This window comes from Gorilla gorilla, chromosome 3, assembly GCF_029281585.2.
Source record: "Gorilla gorilla gorilla isolate KB3781 chromosome 3, NHGRI_mGorGor1-v2.1_pri, whole genome shotgun sequence".
Classification (NCBI taxonomy): Eukaryota; Metazoa; Chordata; class Mammalia; order Primates; family Hominidae; genus Gorilla; species Gorilla gorilla.
In genome coordinates, this window is record NC_073227.2 from 166716004 (window position 1) to 166733968 (window position 17965).

The following is a 17965-nucleotide window of genomic DNA, read 5'->3' on the forward strand; positions in this document are numbered from 1 at the left end:
ACCATCCTGTCTAACACGGTGAAACTCCGTCTCCACTGAAAATACAAAAAATTAGCTGGGCGCGGTGGCGGGCGCCTGTAGTCCCAGCTACTCAGGAGGCTGAGGCAGGAGAATGGCGTGAACCCGGGAGGCGGAGCTTGCAGTGAGCCGAGATTGTGCCACTGTACTCCAGCCTGGGCGACAGAGCAAAACTCTGTCTCAAAAAAAAAAAAACAGAACAAACGTTGAAAGATTTATTTCATTTTGATTTGCCAATGAATTGCTTTTTAATCTGGAGAAGTGAGGATGGGCAAACATAATAATCAGATTTACAGTAATTATTAGTGAAGGATGGAGGGATTCAAGTGAATAGAATATCAAATGCTATGACTTCTCAACATTAAAAAGTTCACGGTGGCATTTCCATGACCTTAATTCTCTCTCTCTTTCTCTCCCTCTCTCTTTTTAAAGAGGAAATGTGCTTTTTAAACATTTCAATAGTTTTTGGGGGAACAGGTGGGTTTGGTTACGTGGATAAGTTCTTTACTGGTGATTTCTGAGATTTTGGTGCACCGTGTACACAATGTATCATCTTTTATCCGTCACCTGCCTCCCACCATTGCCCCAGAGTCCCCAAAGTCCATTATATAGTTCTTATGTTTTTGCGTCCTCATAGCTTAGTTCCCACTTATGAGTGAGAACATACGATGTTTGGTTTTCCATTCCTTAGTTACTTCACTTAGAATAATGGCCTCCAACTCCATCCAGGTTGCTGTAAATGCCATTACTTCGTTCTTTTTTACGGCTGGGTAGTATTCCATGGTATCTATATACACCACATTTTCTTTATCCGCTCATTGGTTGATGGGCACGTAGGCTGGTTCCATATTTTTGCAATTGCAAATTGTGCTTCTATAAACATGCGTGTGCATGTGTCGTTTTCAAATAATGACTTCTTTTCCTCTGGGTAGATACCCAATAGTGGGATTTCTGGATCAAATGGTAGTTCTACTTTTAGTTAAGGAATCTCCATACTGTTTTCCATAGTGGTTGTACTAGTTTGCATTCCCACTAGCAGTATAAAAGTGTTCCTTTTTCACCACATTCATGCCAACATCTATTTTTTTTTATTTTTAAGTTATGGCCATTCTTGCAGGAGTAAGGTGATATCTCATTTTGATTTGCATTTCCCTGATAATTAGTGATGTTGAGCATTTTTTCACATTTTGTTGACCATTTGTATAGCTTCTTTTGAGAATTGTATATTCATATCCTTAGTCTACTTTTTGCTGGGATTATTTGTTTTTTCTTGCTGATTTGTTTGAGTTCCTTGTCAATTCTGGATATTAGTCCTTTGTCTAGAACAAAGAACTTTGTTGCAAACTTTGCATGGTTTGCAAATATTTTCTCCCACTCTGTGGGTTGTCTGTTTACTCTGCTGATTATATTTTTTGCTGTGCAGCTTTTTAGTTTAATTAGGTCCCATCTGCTTATCTTTGTTTTTGTTGCATTTGCTTTTGAGTTCTTGGTCACGAACTCTTTGCCTAAGCCAATGTCTAGAAGAGTTTTTCCTATGTTATCTTCTAGAATTGTTACGGTTTCAGGTCTTAGATTTAAGTCTTTGATCCATCTTGAGTCGATTTTTTATAAGGTGAGAGATGAAGATCCAGTTTCATTCTTCTACATGTGGCTTACCGATTACCCAGCACCGTTTGTTGAATGGGGTGTCCTTTCCTCACTTTATGTTTTTGTTTGCTTTGTTGAAGATCAATTGGCTCTGAGTATTTGGCTTTATTTCTGGGTTCTCTATTCTGTTCCATTAGTCTATGTGGCTATTTTTGTACCAGTACCATGCTGTTCTAGTAAGTATAGCCTTGTAGTATAGTTTGAAGATGGGCAATGTGATGCTTCCAGATTTGTTCTTTTTGCTTAGTCTTGCTTTGGTTACACAGACTTTTTTTTATTCCATGTGAATTTTAGGATTGTTTTTTCTACTTCTGTGAAGAATGATGATGGTATTTTGATGGAAATTGCATCGAATTTATAGATTGTTTTTGTCAATATGGTCATTTTCACAATATTAATTCCACCCATCCATGAGCAATGTGATGTTTTTCCATTTCTTTGTGTCGCCTATGACTTCTTTCAACAGTGTTTTGTAGTTTCCTTGTAGAGATCTTTTTTTTTTTTTTTTTTTTTTTGAGATGGAGTCTTGCTCTGTCACCCAGGCTGGAGTGCAGTTGTGCAATCTCCGCTCACTGCAAGCTCCGCCTCCCGGGTTCACACCATTCTCCTGCCTCAGCCTCCCAAGTAGCTGGGACTACAGGTGCCCGCTACCACACCTGGCTAATTTTTTTATTTTTTAGTAGAGACAGGGTTTCACTGTGTTAGCCAGGATGGTCTCGATCTCCTGACCTCGTGATCTGCCCGCCTCAGCCTCCCAAAGTTCTGGGATTACAGGCATGAGCCACTGTGCCTGGCCTCCTTGTAGAGATTTTTATTTTATTTTATTTTTGTTTGAGATGGTGTCTTGCTCTGTCACCCAGACTGGAGTGCAGTGGCACAATCTTGGCATCTCTGCAAGCTCCACCTCTGGGTTCACGCCATTCTCCTGCCTCAGCCTCCCTAGTAGCTGAGACCACAGGCACCCTCCACCACGCCAGGCTAATTTTTTGTATTTTTAGTAGAGATGGGGTTTCACCATGTTAGCCAGGATGGTCTCAATCTCCTGACCTCGTGATCCGCCTGCCTCAGCCTCCCAAAATGCTGGGATTACAGGCGTGAGCCACCGTGCCCAGCCTCCTTGTAGAGATCTTCCATCTCCTTTGTAAGGTGTATTCCTAAGTATTTTATTTATTTATTTATTTTGTAACTGTTATAAAAGGGGTTGAGTTCTTGATTTGATTCTCAACTTGGTCGCTGTTGGTGTATAACAGTGCTACTGATTTGTGTACATTGATTTTGTATCCTGAAACTTTACTGAATTCATTTATCAGATCTAGAAGCTTTTTGGATGAGTCTTTAGGATTTTCTAGGTATATGATCGTATCATCAGTGAACAGCAACTGTTTGACGTCCTCTTTACTGATTTGCATGTCCTTTATTTCTTTCTCTTGTCTGATTGCTCTGGCTAGGACTTCCAGTACTATGTTGAATAGAAGTAGTGAAAGTGGACATCCTTGTCCTTTTCCAGTTCTCAGGAGGAATGCTTTCAACTTTTCCCCATTCAGTATAATGTTGGCTGTGGGTTTTACATAGATGGCTTTTAGTTTGAGGTATGTCCCTTCTATGCCAATTTTGCCTCAAGTTTTAATCCTAAAGGGATGCTGGATTTTGTCAAATGTTTTTTCCGTGTCCATGACCTTAATTCTTAACCCTGGCTGCTCTTTAGAATCCTCCAGGATTAAGCTTTAAACAAATAGTGATGCCTGGGCCCTACTCCACATCAACTAAATCAGAATCTCTGTGGTGGGGGCCTGGACTCCTGCTTATTTTAACAGCTTCCAGGGTGATTCTAGTGTGCAGCCAGCCAGAGCACCACTACTCTGTGACATATGAGAAGCTGTTGAGTCACCTGCTATTGTTGACATTACAAGCAGTTCATGTTCTCTTCCAGACACTTGGAGGTCTTTAGGAGAAGTGAATGCTTGGCACTGTTCTTTCATCTCTTGTTTCCACTTCTTGAACCACCATCATTAAGAATTACTGCTTTATGCATGATAGCAGTAAAATACAAATAATTTTGCCACCTGCTTTCTTGCCATAATTATGAAGCAGCATATTTCATATTTCTTAGAGCAAAATCCAGGAAGTTATATAACTTACAAATTTGTTAGTTAAAATTTACTTCCCTTGGGAGGCAAGGGGGTAGCATTTGTGGAATTTTGTGATCTGTTGCTTGGCAACTATATCTAAGACAGTTAAGCTTCTGCACTCTGTGAACTGTTGAGTCACAAAGTTTGGTGAGCCCAGTCAATTGCTTCCTGCTACTAGAAGGAAATTAATTCTTCATTATGCAGAGGACTTGACAAGTTGTTTTCCAGAGAGGCCGTTCGTAGTTATGTCACACTACTTCTACTTGACTCCACAAATTCTTCTGCCCTTTAGCCCTCTTACTTCTCAAGAGTTTGATCTGATCAGACGCAAGGCTGGAGCATCTTGGCAGGATGAAACACGATGGTCAGATTCTTCCGTGACAACATACACAGGCAGTTACCGGAAAAAACAACTGGACAAGTCCATGTGCAGCCAATTTTCTTTTAGAGCAGGACAGCATGAGCCTGAGTGTAAACAGTAAGATTTCTTTGTAATTTGCACCTGGATATATCACTATAAATAGACAAGAGTGCTCTTAGAAGAAAGAGGTATTGTAGACCCTGAGAGACTTCATAGACTTTAACCCTCTATATTTTCTTTTGTAAATGTCAGCAGGAAGAAGAGCTAAATGTCAGTGACCAGCTGAAATTATGATCCTATTCTCTATTTAGTATTCCTAAAATTACATATAACTACCTAGTCCTGAAAGGATATGGATATGAATATTTGACTAAATTTTGGGTATTTGGGGATCTCTTTTCAGCAAAAAGGTGCTCCTGAGAATTTCGCTTTGTTTCTTGTTTGGTTTTCTGGCTTTCAGGAGCTTAAAACTTCCTTCAGAGGAGGAAGAAATTCATGAAATCCTTCCCTACTCCCTACCTGTGGTTATTGCATTTTCTGAGTGTTTTCTGTAAGCCAGGCCCTGTGATAAGCCCATAATCAAAAAAATTAATTTCAGTTTATAAAGTGACTGGAACTAGGGAAATAAGTAATCAGCACAAAGTAAGGAGATTTTGTGGGTGTCTGGTGAGGGAGGGAGTGTTGTGTGTCTGAAGAGAGCTCAGTAAAATAGGTTTCCTCCAAGCTGGTTTGAAAGGCAGGCGAGGTGGGGAATGGAAAAGCACACTGCATGGAGAAAGAACCATTTAGCCCCAAGCACTGTCAAGGAGCTGCAAGGAGCTAAGTACATTTGAGAAAGTATAAGTGGGGATGTGGAAAAATGTCAGGACTTGTTATGAAATCTATCCATCTGTATATATTAATTGGTAAATATTTTATCCAAATTCTTGGAACATATTTGATAATCAGTTGAATTATTAACCTCAACTTCAGATAAGAGCAATAATCCACATAATACCCTGATAAATATTAGTTATATTTCCATCCAGACCTTTCCAAATCATCAAAACAAGTACTTAAAGCTAAAATGTCTCAGAAGTACTTCCCAATTGGGTGCCTTATCTGGTTTAGTCCAATAAAGTATAATTTCTGCATTTTTAAAATAGCTCTCAAGTATATTGACGCTTAATTAGCTTTGGACATCCCTTTGCTACTTTTTCTGTGATACTTGAGGTTCATCTTGGCCAGGTGGTGGAGTTGTCTTAGTCCATTTTCTGCTTCTATAACACAACACCACAGACTGGGTAAATTATAAATAATAGAAGTTTATTTGTCTCAGGGTTATTGGAGGATGAGTAGTCCAAGAACATGGTGCCAGCATCTGGTGAGGCTCATCTTATCGCAGAGGGTGAAAGGTGCAAGAGAGCACTTATGATAGAGAGAGATACCAGAAACTGAACTTGCTTTATAACAGCCTCCTCTTGAGATAACTAACCTGCTCATATGATTAATCTATTTGTGAAGGTTCCACACTTATGACCTAGTCACCTCTTATTAGTCCTTACCTCCCAAAACTATTGCATTGGGGATTAAATTTCTAACACATGAACTTTTGAGTGACACACTCAAACCATAACAGGAGTCTTTAAGCACTGCTGAGGTCCTGTCTGAAAATAGTGTTTGAAAGAAAGATGGTATCCGAACAGATCCATTTACCAGAGTAGGAAAAAAGGTACTATATTTAATAACTCTGAAAAAATGCAGGAATAGGACATCTGGTGAAAATGTATAGGACCTGGAATTTTTTCCTATTCAGAGAGTGATCATTATGTGAATCATTCCAACCAAGGCGGCCTGTGACATTGCAAAACACAAAAGAGCATGAGCTTGTGAGGTTCATCTGTTTTTGGAACCTCAGAAATGTAAATATATTCTTTGCACAATTATTTCTTATTCTATTAGAAGCTAAGAAGAAGCAAGTGTTATAAATGAAGATGAAGCACAAATCGAGCTCATTTTGAAAGTACTGATTATATTCTAAATTTGCTTTGTTTTTAATCTTTTTCATGGCTAATTTTAGCCCCAAGGACAAATGTCTTTTTAAGTTCTGAGCAAAAGCTATTTGATTAAAATTCCATAAGGCTATAGAGAGACATTTTACATTGCTATAAAGTCAGAATGGTCCAAGGAGAATTATTGGGACAAAACATAAAATGACTGATCATTTAAAGTGGGTTAAGTCAGGAAAGTATTAAAATACACAAAACATTATACATTACACTTTTTATTCATCATATTTATTTACCACATACATTGAATATTCATATTGTGTGAGATAGAAGAAACTTGGTAAAAGTCTTGATCATTTGGTTCTGAACCAGTTTTAACCGCAGATATGTAAATTTATAAACGTAATCAAAAGGATTCTGAATTTGGAGAATGGAAATTAGTGTGATACAGACCTTAAGCTATTATGAAATATTGGTGTCGATCCCAGTTGTTTGCCATGGTTAAAATAAGGGAAGGGTCACATTTTCGAATTCCTAAGACAGGAACGTGGCTCAAGTATAAATTATTAAGTCTTGATTCTTTCTGTATTCAAGACAAGGAATGAAATGGCATACAAATTTGGAACAAATAAAACTGTCTTTGTTTGCAGATGACATTATCATCTACATAGAAAATCTGAAAGAATCAGAAAAAAAAAAAAAATCCCGGAACTAATAAGCTATTATAGCAAGATTGCAGAATACAAGGTTAATATACAAAAATCAATTATTTTCCTATATATGAGCAATAAGCAAGTGGAATTTTAAATAAAAAACATAATACCATATACATTAGTATCTCCCAAAATTAAACACTTAGGTATAAATCTAACAAAATATGTACAAGGTCTATATAAGGAAAACTAAAAAATTCTGAGGAAAGAAATCAAAAAAGAACTAATCAAATGGAGAGATTTTTCCATGTCCATGGATAGGAAGACTGAACATTATCAAGATGTCAGCCCTTCCCAAATTCGTCTATAGATTAAAAGCAGTTGCAATCAAAATCCAACAGGTTAGTTTCTGAATATCAACAAACTAATTCTAAAGTTTATATGGAGAGGCAAAAGACCAAGAATAACCAACAGGATATTGAAGAAGAACATAGAGTTGGAGGACTGACACTACCCAACTTTAATGCTCACTATAAAGCTAAAGTAATCAAGATAGTGTAGTATTGGTGAGAGAAGAGATCAATGAAGTAGAATAGAGAGCCCAGAAATAGGTACACATAAATATAGTCAACTGGTCTTTGACAAAGAAGCAAAGGCAATACAATGGAGCAAATATTGTTCTTTTCAACAAATGGTGCTGGAACAACTAGACATCCACATGCCAAAAAATTAACTAAGACACAGACCTTATACCATTCACAAAAATTAACTCAAAATGGATCATAGACCTAAATGTAAAATGCAAAACTACAAAACTCCTAGAAGATAACAGGAGAAACCTTAAATGACTTTGGGTATGGCAATGGCAATGATATTTTAGATACAACACCAAAGGTATGATCCATCAAAGAAATAATTGATAAGCTGAATTTCATTAAAATTAAAAATATCTGTTCTGAGTAAGACAATGTCAAGAGAATGAGAAGACAAACCACAGACTGGAAGGAAATATTTGCAAAGGACTTTTATCCAAAATAACAAACATTTGAAAAAGATTTGTTTGAAAAAGAAACAAATTTGAAAAAGAACTGTTATCGAAAATATACAAAGAACTCTTAAAATTAAATTAACAAACAATCCAATTAAAAAATGGGCCAAATATCAGGCAATAGCTGAGATACTCTCAAAATAAATAAACAAACAAACAAAACAAACAACAACAACAAAAAGGTGAGGGTCTTGTTCTACCAACAACAAACATATTATAAAGCTTCAGTAATTAAGGCAGGGTGCTTTTATGAAACAAGAATAAACAAAGACCAGTGGAGCAGAATAAAGAGCCAGAAACAGACCCATGCGTATACAAGTACTTGATTCATAAAAAAAGACAGCAGAGCAGCAAAGAAAGGCGATGTTTTCAATTCCAAATAAATTAATTCAGATGAATTAAATATCAAAGTGTAAAAGGCAAATCAATGAAACCATTAGATGACAATATGGAGAATATCTTGATGATTTCAAGGTTGGCAAAGATTTCTTAAACAAAACACAGAAAGCACTAACCAGAAGGAAAAAGTTAGATAAATTTTGAGTTACCTTAAAATTAAGTAGTTCTATTCAACTAAATACAATATTAAGGGCATATAAAAAGGCAAGCCACAGAGAAGAATATATTTTCAACTTAGTGACTGACAAAAGGTTTGCATCTATGAGACATATATGTATCTATATACATATATGTGTATATATATGAATTTGTAAAAACTCTTACAAATTAATACCAAAAAAACACAACCCACTAGAAAGATAGGAAAGAGACTTCAAAATTAAATCAATAAACCAAGATATCCAAATAACCGATAAACATACCCAAGGTTCTCAACCACGTTAGGAATCATAAAACGCAAATTAAAACCACAAAGAGCTTATGCTAAACACCCTCCAGAAAAGTTAAAATTTAAAAGACTATTAATATTAAGTGTCAACATAGACCAATGGCACAGAATAAAGAACCCAGAAATTAAGCCACACACCTACAGCCAACAGATCTTTGAAAAAGTCAACAAAAATAAAAAAGGAGAAAGGACACACTATTCATTAAATGGTGCTGGGAAAACTGGCTAACCATATGCAGAAGAAGAAAGCTGGACCCCTACCGTTCACCATATGAAAAAAATTAACTCAAGATGGATTAAAGACTTAAATGTAAGACTTCAAACTATAAAAATCCTAGAAGAGGCTGGGCGCGGTGGCTCACACCTGTAATCCCAGCACTTTGGGAGGCCTTGGTGGGCGGATTACCTGAGGTCAGAAGTTCAAGACCAGCCTTGCTAACATGGTGAAACCCTGTTTCTACTAAAAACACAAAAAAATTGGCTGGGTGTGGTAACAGGCACCTGTAATCCCAGCTACTCGGGAGGCTGAGGCAGGAGAATCACTTGAACCCGGGAGGCGGAGGTTGCAGTGAGCTGAGATTGCACCATCGCACTCCACCTTGGGCAACAAGAGCAAACCTCCGTAAAAAAATAAATAAAATAGGCCGGGCGCAGTGGCTAACGTCTGTAATCCCAGCACTTTGCAAGGCCAAGGCAGGCGGATCACGAGGTCAGGAGATCAAGACCATCCTGGCTAATATGGTGAAACCTCGTCTCTACTAAAAATACAAAAAATTAGCCAGGCATGGTTGCAGGCACCTGTAGTCCCAGCTACTCGGGAGGCTGAGGCAGGAGAATGGCGTGAACCCAGGAGGCAGAGCTTGCAGTGAGTGAGATGGCGCCACTACACTCCAGCCTGGGTGACAGAGCGAGACTCCATCTCAAAATAATAATAATAATAATCCTAGAAGAAAACACCTAGGTAACACTCTTCTGGACATTGCCATAGGCGAAGAATTCATGACTAAGTCCTCAAAAGCAAACACAACAAAAACAAAAACTGACAATTGGGACCTCATTAAACCACAGAGCTTCTGCATAGCCGAAGAAACTATCAACAGAGTAAAGAGACAACCCACAGAATGAGAGAAAATATTTTTAATCTATGCATCCAACAAAGGACTACTATCCAGAATCCATAAGGAACTTAAATCAACAAGCAAAAACCAACAAACCCATCAAAAAGTGCACAAAGGGCCAGGTGTGGTGGCTCACGACTGTAATCCCAGTATTTTGAAAGGCCGAGGCAGGAAGAGGACTGCTTGTCCCAGGAATCTGAGACCAGCTTGGGAACATAGGGAAACCCCATCTCCCCGCTCCCACCCCCCACAAAAAAAGAATTAGCCAGATGTGGGGGCATGTGTCTGTGGTCCCAGCTACTCAGGAGGCTGAGGTGGGAGTATTGGTTGAGCCTGGTAGGTCGAGGCTGTAGCGAGCTATGATCATGCCACTGCACTCCAGCCTGGGTGACAGAGTGAGACCTTGTCTCAAAAAAAAAAAAATTGCACAAAGGACATGAATAGACACTTCTCAAGAGAAAACACAAGTGGCCAACAAACATGAAGAAAATGCTCAGCATCACTGATCATCAGAGAAATGCAAACCAAAACCACAATGAGATACCACCTCACACCAATCAGAATGGCTACTAATAAAAAGTCAAAAAATAACAGATATTGATGAGGTTGAAGAGAAAAGGGAACATTTATACACTGTTGGTGGGAATGTAAATTAGTTCAGCTCCTGTGGAAAGTAGTTTGGAGATTTCTCAAAGAACTAAATATAGAACTGCCATTGACCCAGCAATCCTATTACTGGGTATATATCCCAAGGAAAGTAAATCATTTCACCAAAAAGACACATGTGCTCATATGTTCATTGCAGCACTATTCACCATAGCAAAGACATGGAATCAACTTAGGTGCTCATTAGTGGTGGATTGGATAAAGAAAATGTGGTATGTATACACCATGGAATACTACACAGCCACGAAAAAGAATGAAATAATGTCCTTTGTAGCAACATGGATGCAGCTGGTAAGTGAATTAATGCAGAAACAGAAAATCAAACACAGCATGTTCTCACTTATAAGTGGGAGCTAAACAGTGGGTACATATGGACATAAAAATGGAACAGTACACACTGAGGGCAGAGAGGGAAGGGAGCAAGGGTTGAATAACTACCTATTGGGTACTAAGTTCACTATTTGGGTGACAGGTTCAATATAAGCCTAAACTTCGGCATCACACAATATATTCATGTAACATACCTGCACATGTACCCCTTGAGTCTAAAAAAAAAAGCCTACTAAATGTTGGTAAGGATGCCTAACAGTAAGATCTCTGGTATACAGCTGATGGGAATGTACGTTGATATCGCTCTTTAGAAAAAGTTTGGTTTTACTTTCTACAGTTGATTCTATGGATATTGTAGACCTAGCAATTCTACTCCAACTGAAATGCACTTTCACATGTATGTAGAGAGACACGTACAACAATGTTCTTAGCAGTACTTTTCATAATAGCCAAAAAAACTAAAACAAGCAAAATGTAGAATAAGTACTATTCACTGACAGAAGAACCAACAGTGGTGTGGTCATACAATGGAATGCTGCATGGTAATGAATAAGAAAAAACTATGGTTCCACTCAGTAATCTCACAAACATAATGTTGGGCATTTTGAACCAGGTGACATGCTGTATAATTCTGTTTATATAAAATTCAAAAAAACCAGCCCAAACCAAACTATAGTGTTTAGTGACAAAATGTATTAAGAGAAGCAAAGTAGTGGTTCCTGTAGAAGTCAGGAAATTGGCCCAGTGACCACCTGTATCAGACCATCTGCCCCAAATCTACTGAAGAATAATTACTGGGGATTGAGCTAAAAAACCTGCACTTTTAAATTCATGCGCCCAGGTGATTCAACTGCTGCTGTCATTAGGAGAAGAAAGATGCAGGGTAGGCCACCAGCCCTTGTCTCAGGAATAATTAGGGCTAGTTTGTGTGCTGAATACATGTATAGGAATATTTTAGGGCTCGTTAGGCTGATATCAATTCCACTCTACCCCTGCCTCACAGAGTTACAGGTTCCTGAAGTGTGAGGACCCTCCTCCCTCAATCAGAGGCCCTAAAATAATTACTACCATGTGTTGAACTCTAGAAATTGATGACTTTGTTCATTCCATACAAAATAACCTGCGCTTCCCACCCAGTCCCTGCTTGCTTAGAGTATCATATTTGGATTCAAGGAAACTGGGATACAGATGTGTTTCAAAGGATACACACTGCATCTGTGAGTCCCCAAGTTACTCTGCTGATATTAAGTTTTTAGTTTTTTCACAAATGAACATAATTACTGTAATCTTTCTTATCCCATTCATAGCACTTATCTTATTTTGAAAACAGCTCCCTAGAGAAACACTCATAAATCCCTTTGAAATAATTATGAACTTAATGTTTGAGCTTTTCATGCACAGAAGTTGAAAATGTTACCCTCTTATGACAAATTAGAGAACAAACAAATCACTAAAGACGATAAGAAAGTCCAACTGTAGTTTATTTAATGGGATTGTGGGATTACAGTTGGGAATATGGAAAGAGTGGAAGAGAACAAACAAGTGTTTAAGAAACCAAATAAAAAGATGAATGATTTATATTCCTCTGAGTAAATACCCAGTAATGGGATCACTGGGCAGAACGGTAGTTCTATTTTTAGCTTTTTGAGGAACTGTCATACTGCTTTCCACAGTGGTTGAACTAATATACCCTCCTACCAACAGTGTAAAAGTGTTCTATTTTCTCTGCAACCTTGCCAGCATCTGTTATTTTTGACTTTTTAATAATAGCCGTTCTGATTGGTGTGAGATGGTATCTCATTGTAGTTTTAATTTGCATTTCTCTAATGATCAGTGATAATGAGCTTTTTTTCATATGCTTTTTGGCCACATGTCTTCCTTTGAAAAGTGTCTGTTTATGTCCCTTGCCCACTTTTTAATGGGATTGTTTGTTTTTTTCTTGCAAATTTAAGTCCCTTTAGATGCCAGATATTAGACCTTTGTCAGATGCATAGTCTGCAAGTATTTTATCCTCTTCTGTAGGTTGTCTGTTTACTCTGTTGGTTTATCCTCTTCTGTAGGTTGTCTGTTTCTTTGCTGTGCAGAAGCTCTTAAGTTTAACCAGATCCCCTTTGTCAACTTTGGCTTTTGTTGTGATTGCTTTTGGCATCTATGTCATGAAATCTTTCTGGAATATAAATCATTCCACCATAGAGACACATGCATGCAAATGTTCATTGCAGCATTATTCACAATAGCAAAGACATAGAATCAACCTAAATGCCAATCAATGACAGGTTGTAAAAAGAAAATGGGGTACATATACATCATGAAATACTATGCAGTCACAAAAAAGAACAAGATCATATCTTTTGCAGAAACATTGATGGAGCTGGTGGCCGTTATCCTTAGCAAACTAATGCAGGAACAGAAAACTAAATACCGCATGTTCTCATTTATACATGAGAGTTAAATGATGAGAACACATGGACACAAAGAAGAAAACAACATGGCCAGGCGCAGTGGCTCATGCCTGTAGTCCCAGCACTTTGGGAGATCGAGGTGGGCAAATCATGAGGTGAAGAGATTGAGATCATCCGGGCCAACATGGTGAAACCCTGTCTCTACTAAAAATAAAAAAATTAGCTGGGCTTGGTGGTGCGTGCCTGTAGTCCTAGCTACTCAGGAGGCTGAGGCAGGAGAATCACTTGAACCTGGAAAGCGGAGGTTGCAGTGAGCCAAGATCACACCACTGCACTCCAGCCTGGTGACAGAGTGAGACTCCGTCTCAAAAAAGGAATGGAACAACAGACACTGGGGTCTACTGGATGGTGGAGGGTGGGAGGAGGGAGAGGAGCAGAACAAAATTGCTATTGGGTATTAGACTTAATACCTGGTGATGAAGTAATCTGTACAACAAACCCCCGTTACACGAGTTTATCTAAATAACAAACCTTCACATGTACCCCCAAACCTAAAATGAAAGTTTTAAAAAAAGATGAATGGAAATCCCTGTAAGTCCACAGGCTTCATGTGATTTATAAATCCATAAATTTGTAACTTGTTTCTTCTACTTGCTTTCCTTAGGATGTCATTGACAAACAGTTCTGCCTGTCGTCTTCTCTGCTGGGCTGGTACCCAAGAGACTACAGATATCAAAGGTAAGTGCAACATGATCAGTTTCTGGGCCCAGCCCTTTTGCCAGGGTTGCTGTGTTTCTTTCAGGTTCTTTTTTTTCTCTCACTTTACTGAGATATGATTGACAAATAAAAATTGTAGGCCGGGCACTGTGGCTCACACCTGTAATCTCAGTACTTCAGGAGGCCAAGGTGGGCGGATCACTTGAGGTCACGAGTTCAAGACCAGCCTGGCCAACATGGTGAAACCCATCTCTACCAAAAATACAAAAACAATATTAGCTGGGTGTGGTGGCGCATGCCTGTAATCCCAGCTACTTGGAAGGATGAGGCAGGAGAATTGCTTGAACCCGGGAGGCAGAGGTTGCGGTGAGCCGAGGTGGTGCCATTGCACTACAGCCTGGGTAACAGAGCAGGACTCGGTCTGAAAAAACAAAACAAAACCAACCAACCAACCAAACAAACAAACCAAAACGGACCTACTCTCTTAGCAATTTTTTTTTTTTTTTTTTTTTGAGAAAGGGTCTCACTCTGTCACCCAGCCTGGAGTGCAGTGGTGCGATCTTGGCTCACTGCAACCTTTGCCTCCTGGGTTCAAGCGATTTTCGTGCCTCAGCCTCCCAAGTAGCTGGGATTACAGGCACCTGCCACCATGCCCAACTAATTTTTGTGTTTTTAGAAGAGATGGGATTTCACCATGTTGGCCAGGCTGGTCTCAAACTCCTGATCTTGTGATCTGCCCAACTTGGCCTCCCGGAGTTCTGGGATTACAAGCGTAAGCCACCATGCCTGGCTCTCTTAGCAAATTTTAAGTATACATTTTAATTAACCATAGTTACCATACTGTACATAAGGTCTCCATACATATTCATCTTATAACTGAAAGTTTGTAGTCTTTGACCAAAAATTCCCCATTTATCTTACCTCACACCTCCAGGTAACCACTGTTCTACTATGCTTCTATAATTTTGACTTTTTATATTACACATATGAGTGAAATTATGCAGTTTTTGTCTTTCTGTGGCTGAGTAATTTCACTTAGCATAAAGTCCTCCAGGTGCATCCATGTTGTCACATAAACAAAGATGTCCTTCTCTTTAAGGCTGAATAATTTTCCATTGTATTATATACCACATTCTCTTTATCCATTCATTATTGATGGACACGTAAGTTGTTTCTAGATCTTGACTCTTGTGAATAATGCTGTAATGAACATGGGAGTGCAGGTAGCTCTTCGAGGTCGTGATTTTATTTCCTTTAGATATGTATCAGTAGGATTGTCGGGTCATATAGTAATTTTATTTTTAATTTTTTTCAGGAACCTCCCAATTAACATTCCCATCAACAGTGGATAAGGGTTTCCTTTTCACACATCTTTGATAACACTTATTTTTTAACTTTTTTGATAATAGCCATTCTAACAGGTAGAAGTAATACCTGGTTGTGGTTGTGGTTTTGATTTGCATTTCCCTGAAATTAGTGAGGCTGAGAACCTTGTTATATACTTGTTGGCCATGTGTATGTGTTATTTGGAAAAATGTCTCTTCAAGTCATTTTCCATTTTTAAATCAGTTTTTTTTCTGCTATTTAGTTATATGGGTTTGTACACCAAAAGTATCTGAGACAGGTCTTAATCAATTTAGAAAGTCTATTTTGCCAAGGTGAAGGACACATCTGTGAACAGCCTCTGGAAGTCCTGACAACATATGCCCAAGGTTAGGGTAGAGCTTGGTTTTATACATGTTAGGGAGACATGAGACATCAATCAATACATGTAAGATGTACATTGGTTCAATCCAGAAAGGCAGGACAACTCAAAGCAGGTGCTACCAGGTCAGAGGCAGATTTAAAGATTTTCTGATTAGCAATTGGTTGAAAGGGATTTTATCTAAAGACCTGGAATAGAATAGAAAGCAATGTCTCGGTTTTGATAAAGAGATGTGGAGACCAAGGTTTTATGATACAAATGAAGCCTACAGGTAGGTTTCAGAGAGAATAGACTGTGTTTCTTATCAGATTTAAAGAGTCTGTTCTATCAGTCTTAAGGTCTCTCTGTTGATGTTTGTGAAGCATGTCTGACCCCCACTTCCCATCATGGCCTGAACTAGTTTTTCAGGATAATTTGAAATGCCCTTGGCCAAGGGGAAGCTCCACCAGTCAGTTGGGGGAGCTTAGAATTTTATTTTTGGTTACAAGTTCATTATATATTTTGGATATTAACTCCTTGTCAGGCCTCTGAGCCCAAGCCAAGCCATCGCATCCCCTGTGACTTGCACATATACGCCCAGATGGCCTGAAGTAACTGAAGAATCACAAAAGAAGTGAATATGCCCTGCCCCACCTTAACTGATGACATTCCACCACAAAAGAAGTGTAAATGGCCAGTCCTTGCCTTAACTGATGACATTACCTTATGAAAGTCCTTTTCCTGGCTCATCCTGGCTCAAATAGCACCCCCACTGAGCACCTTGCGACCTCCACTCCTGCCCGCCAGAGAACAAACCCCCTTTGACTGTAATTTTCCTTTACCTACCCAAATCCTATAAAATGGCCCCACACTTATCTCCCTTCCCTGACTCTCTTTTTGGACTCAGCCCACCTGCACCCAGGTGATTAAAAGCTTTATTGCTCACACAAAGCCTGTTTGGTGGTCTCTTCACACGGACGCGCAAGAAATTTGGTGCTGTGACTTGGATCAGGGACCTCCCTTGGGAGATCAATCCCCTGTCCTCCTGCTCTTTGCTCTGTGAGAAAGATCCACCTACGACCTCAGGTCCTCAGACCGACCAGCCCAAGAAACATCTCACCAATTTCAAATCTGGTAAGCGGCCTCTTTTTACTGTCTTCTCCAACCTCCCTCACTATCCGTCAACCTCTTTCTCCTTTCAATCTTGGTGCCACACTGCAATCTCTCCCTTCTCTTAATTTCAATTCCTTTCATTTTCTGGTAGAGACAAAGGAGACACGTTTTATCCGTGGAACCAAAACTCTGGTGCCGGTCACAGACTGGGAAGGCAGCTTTCCCTTGGTGTTTAATCATTGCAGGGATGCCTCTCTGATTATTTACCCACGTTTCAAGGGTGTCAGACCACGCAGGGATGCCTGCCTTGGTCCTTCACCCTTAGTGGCAAGTCCCGCTTTTCTGGGGAAGGGGCAAGTACCCCAACCTCTTCTCTCCTTGTCTCTACCCCTTCTCTGCTTTTCTGGGGGAGGGGCAAGTACCCCTCAACCCCTTCTCCTTCACCCTTAGCGGCAAGTCCCGCTTTTCTGGGGGAGGGGCAAGTACCCCCAACCCCTTCTCCTTCACCCTTGGCAGCAAGTCCCGCTTTTCTATGGGGCAAGAAACCCCAATCCCTTATTTCTGCACCCCGACCTCTTATCTCTGTGCCCCAATCCCTTATTTCCATGCCCCAACCTCTTATCTCTGTGCCCCAATCCCTTATTTCCACACCCCAACCTCTTATCTCTGTGCCCCAATCCCTTATTTCCTCACCCCAACCTCTTATCTCTGTGCCCCAATCCCTTATTTCCACACCCCAACCTCTTATCTCTGTGCCCCAATCCCTTATTTCCATGCCCTGACCCCCCTCCCCACTTTTCTGGAGGGTAAGAACCCCCAAACCCCTTCCCTCCGTGTCTCTACACTCTCTTTTCTCTAGGTTTGCCTCCTTCACTATGGGCAACCTTCCACCCTCCATTCCTCCTTCTTCTCCCTTAGCCTGTGTTCTTAAGAACTTAAAACCTCTTCAACTCTCACCTGACCTAAAATCTAAGTGTCTTATTTTCTTCTGCAATGCCGTTTGACCCCAATACAAACTCAAAAGTAGTTCCAAATAGCCGGAAAATGGCACTTTCAATTTTTCCATCCTACAAGATCTGAATAATTCTTGTCGTAAAATAGGCAAATGGTCTGAGGTGCCTGACATCCAGGCATTATTTTACACATCAGTCCCTTCCTAGTCTCTGTGCCCAGTGCAACTCATCCCAAATCTTCTTTCCTTCCCTCCCGCCTGTCCCCTCAGTCCCAACCCCAAGCGTCGCTGA

At 39.6% G+C, this 17965-nt stretch overlaps 1 protein-coding gene across 5 annotated transcripts in view; it reads left to right on the forward strand.

Moving 5' to 3' along the window:
- Nucleotides 1–3910: 3910 nt before the first annotated feature.
- The window catches only part of C3H4orf51 (chromosome 3 C4orf51 homolog), a 95513-nt gene continuing 81458 nt past the window's right edge, over nucleotides 3911–17965 (forward strand). For all 5 annotated transcript variants that reach the window (XM_063705593.1, XM_055385609.2, XM_055385607.2 and 2 more), the window contains exons 1-2: nucleotides 3911–4272; nucleotides 13872–13945. In XM_063705593.1, the coding sequence (XP_063561663.1) occupies nucleotides 4040–4272; nucleotides 13872–13945 (307 nt within the window). In that variant the 5' untranslated portion in view covers nucleotides 3911–4039. The remainder of the gene's footprint in view (nucleotides 4273–13871; nucleotides 13946–17965) is intronic.